The sequence below is a fragment of the Notolabrus celidotus genome, chromosome 7 (assembly GCF_009762535.1).
Source record: "Notolabrus celidotus isolate fNotCel1 chromosome 7, fNotCel1.pri, whole genome shotgun sequence".
Taxonomy (NCBI): Eukaryota; Metazoa; Chordata; class Actinopteri; order Labriformes; family Labridae; genus Notolabrus; species Notolabrus celidotus.
The window spans coordinates 6,276,588-6,288,820 of record NC_048278.1 but is presented as its reverse complement, the minus strand read 5'-3'; the positions used below and the strand labels follow the sequence as shown (position 1 = coordinate 6,288,820).

General features: G+C 42.7%; 1 protein-coding gene across 2 annotated transcripts in view; it reads left to right on the top strand.

The window, feature by feature from the left end:
- The window catches only part of mafgb (v-maf avian musculoaponeurotic fibrosarcoma oncogene homolog Gb), an 18,488-nt gene extending 7,058 nt beyond the window's left edge, over positions 1-11,430 (top strand). For both annotated transcript variants that reach the window (XM_034686913.1, XM_034686914.1), the window contains exons 2-3: positions 8,376-8,441; positions 8,527-11,430. In XM_034686913.1, coding sequence (XP_034542804.1) covers positions 8,406-8,441; positions 8,527-9,012 — 522 coding nt within the window. In that variant the 5' untranslated portion in view covers positions 8,376-8,405 and the 3' untranslated portion in view covers positions 9,013-11,430. The remainder of the gene's footprint in view (positions 1-8,375; positions 8,442-8,526) is intronic.
- Positions 11,431-12,233: the final 803 nt, after the last annotated feature.

Below are 12,233 nucleotides of genomic sequence, written 5' to 3'. Positions count from 1 at the left end.
CAGAGGTTGTCTACCAGTTGCATCATCCCTATGCGCCAAATTGCCGCATTTTTTAACTGCAGTGTGACGATACCAGAATTGTGGTTTGATTTTCTAAACCTTTTGATTTGGGGAAAAGAAAAAAAAACTATGCACACATTGGGATCATTGCCAAGGAGGAAAGAGAGGGTACAAATATGTGTAGTTTGCCTTCACCTGTGGCATTAGATGATTTCCATGCAGGGAGTTTGAATTTGCTCCCTCACACTGAAGAGCTGCACTGAAACAAAGTATGAGCATCTTTAAATACCTCTGATATCTAACCACCATCAGAAGGACTGAATGTAGATTGTTGTTGTATTAGAGTCTGGTGCCAGCTTTTATATAATAATCATTATTCACCTGCAAACCTGTTTGTAAGGCTGGTTGATCTTCAGATGCTTCTGCTTCTACAAAAAAGATAGTCCTTTTAGAATCTGAGCTGATTACAGCTGCAACTCGCCATCAATTTTATTTCCATTGATCAGAAAAATAGTTTCTGTATCTTTTGATTTTTTCCAGATTCTGTGTTTATAGTACATTATCCAGTTAAACATGTATAGAAATAAGTTTGCATGATACATACACTACCAGTCAACAGTTTGGACACACCTTCTGATTCAAGGGTTTTTATTTATTTTAATTATTTTCAACATTGTAGATTAATACTGAAGACATCAAAACTATGAAATAATCTGGTTTTGCCATAACATGAATTACAACAGTAGTCAAATAGGGCTATCCATTGTGTACTAACCCTACCTCTGAACAACACAACTGATGGTCTCAAACACATTAAAAAAGACAAGGCTCATGTTAATTAGAAACCATTCCAGGAGACCACTTCATGAAGCAGACTGAGAGAATACCAAGAGTGTGCAAAGCTGTCATGAAGGAAAAAGGGGGCTACTTTACAGAATCTTAAATATAAAACATATTCTGCTTTGTTTAACACTTTTTTGTTCATTCAATAATTCTATATATGTTCTTTCATAGTTTTGATGTCTTCAGTATTAATCTACAGTGTTTCAAATAATTGAAATAAATACAAACCCTTGAAAGAGAAGGTGTTTCCAAACTTTTCACTTGTAGTGAAACAAGTGTTTGTTCAAACCATTTGATGACTCAAAGGATCTTTTTGAGCACAAACATTTCCCCTTCCATTGCTTGATTGTTTTAACTTTTGGCATCATTGCGAGATGCATGATTCATGCTTTAACATAAGTAAAAAACAGTATGTAAGGAAAAGAAGGTACAGTGATAAATACATACACATACCCTGGTCCTTTTATGGATTTGTGTGCAGCACAAAGCCGGTCATATCACCTCAAATGAGTGACAGCAAATGGGATACCTTAAAACATTCATCAGGAATGTCCTGCTGCACTCTATAACTCCTCTGAGAGCTACACACACACCTCCGCTTGTTTGTTTGAAATAAATTCTTCATTATAAATGCTCATTAATGAATGAGAATGATAATAACAGCTTCCCTCTGTCACAGGTTCATATTGAAGACTATATAAAGCGTCTGGGGGGAAATTATCTTAACGTGTCATTGAGCACATCCCTAGAACTCCTGAAGCCCTCTGTTTTCCACACACACACACACACACACACGCACGCACACACACACACACACACACACACACACACACACACACACACACACACACATTCACACAAGTACAAAGAAAGATCCAACTTAACCTGCGATACATGCTCTCTCTCTCTCCTCTTAAAAAAAAAAGCACTTATGAAAAAAAAGGAGCCAGTGCTCAATCGCCTGACAGTGCACTTTTTCTGCTTGTGTTGGGAAATTTGTCATCACACCCCGACTTACTACCTGGAATGGGAAAAACGTGTCGACGCCAGGACTTTTTCTCGCCTTTAATAACACACTTGCGCAGATACTCTCACACACACTTTAGCACACACACACACACACACACACACACACACACACACACACACACACACACACACACACACACACACACACACACACACACACAATCCTCTTTTTTTGAACTCAGAGAAAAGTGTGAAAGTGATCACTCTTCTCTCTCCATATATTATAACATGTATATGAGGGCTCAGCTCTTTGCTCCTTTTGTGGTTCTCCTCCTCCACTTTTCCTTGTTTTCTTCATTTCCTCCTCCCCGTCTCTGTGTTATCATTCTTATTTCACGCTCTGCATACCTCCCTCTTAATAGCTTCCTGATCTTTTTTCACACCCAAATCAAACGGGTGTCATTTCTCCCCCTTCCACCTTCATCACCTCACCCTCCCCTTTGTCTCTGCATGGCTGTGTTTTCTCTGCTGTCCTCTCTCAGCACGCAGGTTGTCATTATTGCCTGTCTGAGTCCTATATGACGATTAGCTTCCATACAGTGCTCATGGTTAATTATTTACACCCGCCCTCATTAGCCCACATGAGATCAATAAGCACGAGAGCTGCACCCTCTGTTTTTTTTTTAACAAAGACGAGGTGGAGCAGAGTCTTTCGTGGAACACTCTGTTTTAAATCTCTCTTTGTTTCCCTCTCTATAAGTCTTTCCATCCTGTCCTCCGTGTGTCTCACCGTGCGCCTGTCATCCCTTGTGCTCTACATTATTGCTCAGAGGCTTTCTCGAGGGAGGCTGTGCAGTTAAAGCAGTTGTTGTATCGGGATTACTCAATAAAGACGGCCTCACAAACGACTTGCAAGTCTTACAATCTATTTCTGATCATTCTCTATATGCTGGCTTGTTTAAGCCTGCGTACACCCACACACACATGCACACACACCAGCCCCCAGGTCATTTTTGAAGCGCTTAATCTGGCTGTTTATTTTCTTCTGCCTGCGTATGTGTGTATATCTGTGTGTGTGTGTGTGTGTGTGTGTGTGTGTGTGTGTGTGTGTGTGTGTGTGTGTGTGTGTGTGTGTGTGTGTACGCCATGCCACCAGCTTTAAAGTTGTAAGTCTCTTTCTAAGAAATTCCTCTCTGTGTGGCGCTAGTGGCTGGAGCACAAGGTTTACTCAAACAAGATTAATTAGAGCTCTGTCTGAAGCCAACTACACACACACACACACGTACACACACACACACACACGCACACAGCTCATCATGCTGTTCCTCTGCACAACATGAAGAGAAAGGAGTCATGCTGTATGTCTTGTACAGTTTCTCAGGGACTTTAATCTATCGCATGAACTCCCTGATCACTGTGTTTAGGTGGGATGGATGTAAGGCTTCTTTTGTGTGTGTGTGTGTGTGTGTGTGTGTGTGTGTGTGTGTGTGTGTGTGTGTGTGTGTGTGTGTGTGTGTGTGTGTGTGTGTGTGTGTGTGTGTGTGTGAGAGAGAGAGAAAGAGAGAGAGAGAGAGAGAGACAGAGAGCAGGAGGTTGGAGGAGAGAGAGTGATGGTCAGCAGTAGTTTCATTGCACTGGATCAGCTTCAGAACTTTTCTAATTGGAGGTTTTAGTCGTGGTCGTTGCTGAGTTCAGGGTTTTTCTCTCCCCCCTCCATCTATTCCTCCCCCCTGGCCCTCTCCCCTCCCCTCCACACACCCTCCCCTCTACACTCCCCCTCCAGTACCCAACAGCTAAGCTCTTACAAATGTGTTGAGGATGCATTTTCACCCAAACGCTATCCCACCCCCTCTTCTTCTTCTCTCCCTCCATCCCCACCTCTGTCCCCCTCCTCCCCCTCCTCCTTCTCCCTTCTCGCTATCCTCCCTCTTTTTCTTCTCTTCTTTCTCCCTTGTCATTTGCACCCCCCAACCCACCACCCCCAGCTCGTCCTCCCTCCATACTCAGCGTTTTCTCGGTTGTGGGTGTGATGTCTCCGCTGTAACGCTAATCAGCTCTGGAGACGTCAGCATTCTTTCCGTCCTCCAACAACCCCCTCTCCCCCCTCCCCTCCCCTCTCCCCATTTCTCCCCCTTTCTTACCTTTTCTGTCTACACCTTGCTATCTTACCAACTCCTCATCCTCTTTTCTCCCAACTCTTGTCTTTCCGTCTTCCTCTGTGTTTCACTCACTCCTGCTGTTTCTCACCTTCTCCTCCATCCCGTCCCCCCGTGTCCCACCTCTCTGTTTTTGTGTGTGTGTGTGTGTGTGTGTGTGTGTGTGTGTGGTGTGTTGTGTGTGTGTGTGTGTGTGTGTGTGTGTGTGTGTGTGTGTGTGTGTGTGCGTGTGTGTCTTCACTGTAACCGTAAGCAGCTCCGCTCTTGAGTTGTCAGCATTCTTTTGGTTGCTCCATAAAAATAGAGCGTGCCGCAGCAGAAAAGCTGTCTGTTGTAGCAACAGTGACTGTGGCATTGACCGCACCGCAGCGACCACCCCCAAAGCATTGTGGGAAGGACACCTCTGGCACTCTGGTGTTGGTGTGGGTGTAAGTTTGTGTACACCCAAGATGAATGGCAATGCCTTTGCTCAGCAGATGATCTTTAACCTGAGTGACTTACACACAGCCTGAGTGCTTAGAGAACACACACACACACACACACACACACACACACACACAGAATCACACATGTACACACACAGAATCACACATGTACACACACACAGTTTTTCTAACTCTTCTGTGAACGTAAACTTGATACTGCACATGTAGTTATATCTTAGAATAAGCAATTTAGTCAGGAACACTCTCGTCATAGATTTGATTTATTGCCAAACGGAAATACAGTTAAGCTTAGCGCTATACACTCTGCTTTAGCACTCGCCGGGTCAGCCAAGCAGCCTGCTTTGGCTTTCCAGGGATTGCATTGAGAAATCCCCACAAGGGTAAAACCATAGACTGTATAAATAATGGACGTAGTACCCGTGACGTCACCCATCTGTTTCTGAAGCTCCTGGGTAGATTGTGAGAGTCAGGCCAATGATATATGGAGAAAAAAAAAAGTAAATAAACGTCTTTAGACGATCATTAAATATCTGATGAGGATATTTTGAAATCTTAATAAAAACTAAACTAGTTTGCATTCCCAGGAACTCCCTCTGTGTTTCAACAGCTGTGTAAACTCCACAAACACTGACACGTTCAGCAGAAGGTCTCCAGTTTACAGGGTCACTTTTAAAACCGTAACACCGGGAGGGCATTCACGGTGGGCTGAGAGAAGACTACTGTTACAAGCTGCTAAATCAAGAGAATCACAGCTTCTTCTTTTGAAAAGTACACACACATACAAAAAAGATAGAACAAATAAAAACAAATGAAAGAAAGAGAAATCAAGTGAATCACAGATGTGTGTGATGTTATTGTGGAAGGCGGGCGGAATAGAAACACTGAGGTTAATCTACCAATCAGACACGTTTAGCATTGCAGGCCCTGCCCCCCAAAAGTCCTGGGACCTTTGAAAAGTACTACTCCCCTAGCAGGGGCTTTTTAGGGGGGAGATTATCTACTCCTGAACTAAATTTAGACCCTGGGTCCACCCAGGGTCGAAACGCACATAGTTCCGGGGTAAAGTCCCTCCGGTCGAAAAACACACCCCATGTACAGAGGCTATAGTCCTTGTTGCAGCAGTCGCAGGTTCGACTCTGTGTTTTCCGTCTTTCTTCAGCTGACATATCAATAAAGGCAAAAAGTCTAACTTAAAAATCAAGCAGTTTAAGGATGCCACACAAACGTTTGAGCACTATTGATATTTTTCGATATTCTAAATAATGATTGGATTTAATAGACCTTTGTGTCGTTAACAAGGACATTTGATGCCACTGTCTGTAGAAGCGTACACACATAGAAAAAATGAACACCTAACATCCACCAACCTGACAACCTTACAGTGGATTGATAAAGATCATTGGCAGAGGGTTTGTTTTTAAAAGGACATGTAGCTCTGATGGACGGCTGATAGTAAAAGGACAAGAGGTACAGTATTACCTCAGACAAGCATCAAACAGTGGACTCATCCAGACCACCTTACTACAATGATAACACTTAAAACCCTGAACTAATGATGACACAAAGTTATTTAAGCCAAAGCTTATTTTTCTCACTACTCGTTTAATTTCTCAGTATTAGTGATGAGATGAATCAGTAACAAGATGCTTTCATATTTAAATACGACACATTTCATGAGCAGAGGTTTTCATCCTTAATGAACACATTTCCAGATTTGATGATTACAATCAATGACCACAGATATCTGCATTGATTGTTCCGTGCTGTGAGTGCACCTGCGGTGATTCCTCTTGCTTGTTGCTTTTATTATCAAAGTCAACAAGAATCCAACAGCATTTCAATAATGTTTCCTCAAGTCTAAACCTCTGAGCGTGCATGAACATTAGCTCCGTTACTGTGTGTATCAAGCATAGCTAAGCACTTAAATACAACACTATTTGCATGTTTGTGTACTTGCAGCCAAGCGTTTTACGTGTGTGTTTTATTGTGCCCCACTGGCATGGCAGCAGGGGAATGTGTATGTGCTGCCAGCGTGCTTTTTGTTTGTATGTAGATGGAGATGGAGAGGGGGGTTGGGTTTTTTTTGGGGCACAGGGGAAATAAACCAGTGCCTGGCAGGAAAACAGCCTCTCTATTTTGCCCCCGATGTTTTCCCTCTCCTCACCACCCCCATCCCCGACAGCCCCCTCTTCAGCTTTCATGTCTTTGATCCATCTATTGTGTGATGTTGCTCCTCCAGCTGTGGGAGGCTGCAAACCAAACAAAATGCAAGATTGCAGATGTACAAGAAGTGCTTTGTGCTCACAATTAAGTCATTTATAAATGTCTGACCCCAGCCACTGCAGGAGTGGCCTCTGCTCCACCGTATCAAACCTCATTACTCACATTCTTCATCATTTCATCAACGTTTGACAAGATTTTACAGCTGCCATGCATGTTATGTTTACATTGTGTGCATGCATTATGCAGCCTAGTTTTCTTTGATCTACATCTATTTATAGGATTCATGGCAGCACTTGCACAAACACTCAAGCACCCTCACAGACAGACAGACAGAGGTGCATTGTGGGGGAGGTTTGCTGGCTCGCTCAGCACCGGGCCTTTTGACAGAAAAGAATGAAAATGAAACGAGAAGAGACATGTTGCCTGTTGTCAGTAAATGTCATCACTTCCAGAAACAAGGAGCTTTATATGAGTGTCTTCAAAAATATAACTTGACTCAGCCTCTTGTGTTTTTGAAGAGTTGAAATGAAGAAAGAAGTACAAATGTTGTTTTAATCAGCAATGACTTCAGCTCATCTTCAGATTCAGCGGTGTCAGGTGGGCTGCTTTACTTCCAAGACTTCAGTTGGACAAGCAAGTTCTCTTGTTGAACCTCACGTGCCCTGTGGGCTTCCCTCAGCCGTGCAATGGGCAAGCTGTCACCTCTAAGGAAATGAGTGAGAGGGTGTAAAATCAGAGGGAGGGGGGGTAAAGTGACAGAGCAGAGCAAGAGCAGAGCTGTGTTCAACAGAGAGGGGAGGGAGGAGAGAGAGAGAGAGAGGGAGAGAGAGAGAGAGAGGGAGAGATCAGGAATCTGCTGAGTCATCATGACTGGTCTCATGATGATCGCTCAGCAGCAACAATAGCTGCACTATCGAACACACACACACAAACACACACACACACACACACACACACACACACACACACACACACACACAGGTCTGAGAGATGTGAACTGGAGCAGAGACCACACAAAGCGTCTCATTGAGAGCTTGTGGAGATGCTCATTTGTGGAGCCGTGCGCTCTAAGGTCTGATCTCATCTTTTGCACTTCCAGGCTCCCTCTTTGTTGACTTCTGATTCACACTGTTTGTGTTTGTCCTAAACTCTCTTCTTTCTACTTTGGAACAAATGCATGCACACCCATTTGATTTGGTTTGTCCTCATTTCAGTTCCCGGCACGTTTTGGTTTGCATTGTCAGTCTACTTTTCCCCTAAAGTGTGTTTGGCTTCTAACTGTTGGTTTTCCCCTGGACTCCTTCCCACAACTTTACCACTTCCTCTTCTTTCATGCTCATTTCATTCCTATTGGCCCCAAACCAACCAATAACAGTTCAACAACACAAAGGTGGTGGGCACTGTCAGTACAACCAGCAGGAAACAGGAAGTCACAGAAATTCTAAGAAAAGTTTTTATCAATTTCACTCATAAAGTGTGACACGCATTGACAAAACCGCAGGCTCACAGAACAGTAGATTATAGTTAGCTGTGCTTCCACTGGTCCAGGTGGGTCTAAACATACTGTACAAACACTCTAATCACATTTATACTTCACTATTCTTACCCCGATTATCCTTCTTTCCATGTTAGTCCATTTTAAACCTATGCAGTCTTTGATCTGGCTTTAAACTGAACTTCAGCGTTATTTAATGAAGTTGCTCTGCTCATGGTCTGTGCTGTTTTCTCCTCTCTGCAGGTCTGTTCAGAAGAGCAGGGCTCTTGTGGTATGACGACGACTAACAAAGGAAATAAAGCCTTGAAGGTAAGCTTGTTCCTCTCTAGGTGATCTGTAATTGACAGGTTGTTCTGTCCCTGTCTCACTCCTCATCCTCCTCATGTTCCTTCAGGTGAAGCGAGAGCCGGGGGAGAATGGCACCAGCCTCACAGATGATGAGTTGGTCACCATGTCGGTGCGGGAGCTGAACCAGCACCTCCGAGGGCTCACCAAAGAGGAGATTGTGCAGCTGAAACAACGGCGGCGCACGCTGAAGAACCGGGGCTATGCCGCCAGCTGCCGGGTGAAGCGAGTCACTCAGAAGGAGGAGCTGGAGAAGCAGAAGGCCCAGCTGCAGCAGGAGGTGGACAAACTGGCCAATGAGAATGCTTCAATGCGCATTGAGCTGGACGCTCTGAGGTCTAAGTACGAGGCATTACAAACCTTTGCCAGGACTGTGGCGAGGAGCCCCACAGTAGGGGTCGGGGTCAGGGGTGGTGGAGGTGGAGGAGGGGGAGGGGTGCCATCATCAGTGATTGGTCCGCTCATACCTGGGAAGGTGGCGACGGCGACGAGCGTGATCACAATAGTGAAGTCAAAAACAGATGCACGGTCGTGAGGGAGGGAAAGAAAGACGAGGGTGGAGAGATGGAGACATTCTTCTCCTCTGCTGGCTGCCTCTCCTCCACCTGCACTGAACCAAATAGCTGCCTCAGCATGTTCCTGTCATCTATGGCAGATCAGTGCAGCTGAAGGAAAGGATGGAAGCAGAGGTAGATTATTGAGACTATAAAGATGCAAGCCTATGTTCAGATTATGGTCATTTAGCACAGGACAGATACACAGATGTTCCAACGATGTGACAGCCTGAAAAGACGAGGAATTAAAGATACATTTTAAGCCAAGGGAAAAAGGAAGATAAGGAATTCCTAAAATGCTTTGAAATCATGCAATTTATTCAGCTGCAATATAAGTCAGTGAAGTGTTCAGGGTGAAGTTAACAGCTGGTAGAATTAGAAACCTGAAAGTGCAGAAAATCATGTCACACATTCGCACACCAGATCTGAACCAAGACGTAGAAAATGTGTAAAGTCACTAAAATACATGAGTAGTAGAATAAGAAAGATGGTGTTCCTGTGTTAGTTATATGAAGTCATCGGATTAGATCAGAGAGTTCTGTGTCCCTGACTTTCAAAAGACAGAGCAAGATTTCGCGCTGATTTCAGTGGCTGCAAAGAAGTCCCACCATGCTCCACCCAGCCAAGAACTTTATGAATATAATGTTCGTAAAATATATAGTATATAACACAATGGTGGTAACTGTATTTCTACTGTTTTGTACTGTGTTGTCATACACATGAGGTCCAAAGTGTATTCTCTGTGTGTCAGTTGTGATATATCAGGAATTCTGTGAAATTCTGTGGCGCGTGTTCGTTTTGGTATTGCTATATTTAATTAGCTGTATTTTTTGTATGGTCTTCTCTATCATTGTCAGACTCTTTCTCTTAACTAACCTTTCGTGGTCCTTTCATCATTCTTTTCTAATTGGTTTCTAACTTTTACACACAGTACTTCCTGAATCTAACAGAGAGAGAGAGAGAGAGAGAGAGAGAGAGAGAGAGAGAGAGAGAGAGGCGAGGAAAGGCAGATGATGATAACCAAAAAACAGATAGAAACAACACATGAGACAGAGGAAAGATACAGGCTCTGAATAAGATCACGTTATCTTCAGTCTGAGTTCCTCATAAAGGTACACAGGGGGCAAGTGCCTTGGTCTCCTGATGATATGCACAGAGAAGAAGACAAAAGGACACGAAGACATTGTTAAAGGACAGAGGAGACTCAGTGCTTAATTAGATACACTGACCAATCAGGAAGCAGCTTGTGACCGACAGCATTTAACTCTTGCTGCGTGTTGTTGTGTGAGCTGTGTGGTACCCATCAGGATTAATGATACTGAAAAGACTCCTTTATGTGACAGGGAATTCTTTAACTTTGAGGGGAAAAAAAAGAAAGAATAAAAAGAGGGATGTATTGAGTCCAGCTTTCAGCACAGGACATTGATCTGTTATGTTAATTACTGTTTCAACTTTTATTTGTATTTATTGACTGCTAACTTATAAATGTAAGTTATTACACCTACAGGAAAATGTCAGCCTCAAAACAAAGCAGTTACACTCCTCCAGCTTTTAACCACAAAGCTCCCTTTGCAGGTGCAGATGTGCAAATGAAAGCAAAGATAAATGAATTTCCAGTCACATAAATGACGTCGTTTCACTTGAGTTTTACCATAAAAGTAGTCTTATGTGATGTTCTATACTCAAAGAATCTTTGTGTATGTACGGTAGAGTCTGGAGTTTTATAAAGACAATTATCTTTGCATCGTTTGTAATGACCTGTAAAAAAAAAAAAGTATAACAGACCTGTTTGATATACAGTATCTCTCTATTTTGCAATTGTACCAAAAGTGGCTTAACTACTGAATAGCTTTGTTTTTCTCTAGTGACTAGGCACGTGTGTGTAACCGTGAACTAGTGTGTGCTGTGCTGTGTAGGTATGTGACGAGGTAACTATAACGTTCACTATTTCATGGATATGACTTTGATCCTTGTTTGATTTCAGGCCCAAGTGGGTGATGACACCGAGGGTAACTGCACTCTTTCTCTGATCATTCAATCTTATTTTCGTCTTCTAGCTCTGCAGACTAGTCGATCGTGTGTTCATCTGCTCACAATGTGCACTTCTGGTTCATTCAATTTTAAGTTCAGTTTGGCAGATCCACTTTCTGGTTTTCTACACAGGCACTGGTGACTCTCCTTTGGTCCCTGCATTGTTGAAACGACTGCTGAGATGAGGAAGTGTTACGGTTAACCTCACTAGCTCCATATTTGTGTATTCAGGCCATCAGACTTGTGAAACTGAAAAAAAACGAGCCTGTAAAGCTGCATCACCCCGCTCCCTCACTAAGTTATATTTGTACTGTGTGATAAGGTACATGTTTTGTTGGGTACATTTTATAAAGTTCTGTATAAATTAACTTGTTCCTGTTTTGTTTTTGAACTGTTTTAAGTGTCAGGGAAGTGAAGCAATTTGTAAATGTACTTAGTGTTACATGAAGTGAAAAATATATTCTGCTATCTAATAGTTTGTCTGTAACCTTCTAAAATACGATCGCCTCAGACTGTTTTTCACTTAAAGAGATGGTTTTAAAGCAAATTACATCGATCAACAGTTCATATCTGCCACCTTTAATGTGAACCACTACTTTTCCACTGTGATGAGAGAGGGGTGAGCTGGCCTACTGCTGTGCAGTTATCATCAGTAAAGTATGTCTTCATAGATACTCTGCATTTTGTACGTTAAAATTCAAACAGATGATCAATGAGCAAAAAAGCGTTGGAGCGAAAGAGTCTTTAAAGTTTGTGTTTTCATTTCTTCGTAATCTCTACACTGGTAACTGTTCGCACATTTAGCCGAGCTGACATCAGAGATCCAAAACTGTCAAATGAAAATAAGAATTTAGAGATCAAACTCATTTTAATTCTGTCTTTTCTTTTTGAAAAATGTTTCATATTTCCTCAACATTTAATTTTCTGTTTGATTTATTTTAATGTTCTGTCCCTCTGTCACCGCTTCCTGTGAGTCCTTATATTGTGAATGATGTTTTCACCAGGGAAAGGTCTTGTACTGTGTGTGCACTTTTGTGTGTGTTATAAAATAGGAGGAAACTTTTTGCCAAGGTCAGGTTGTGTCTAGATGAAGCAAAATATGAAACTGCTTGGTGCTTGTTGAACTGAACGCACTGTCAAAGACTGTTGTGATGCTCCCAATGATAGTGAC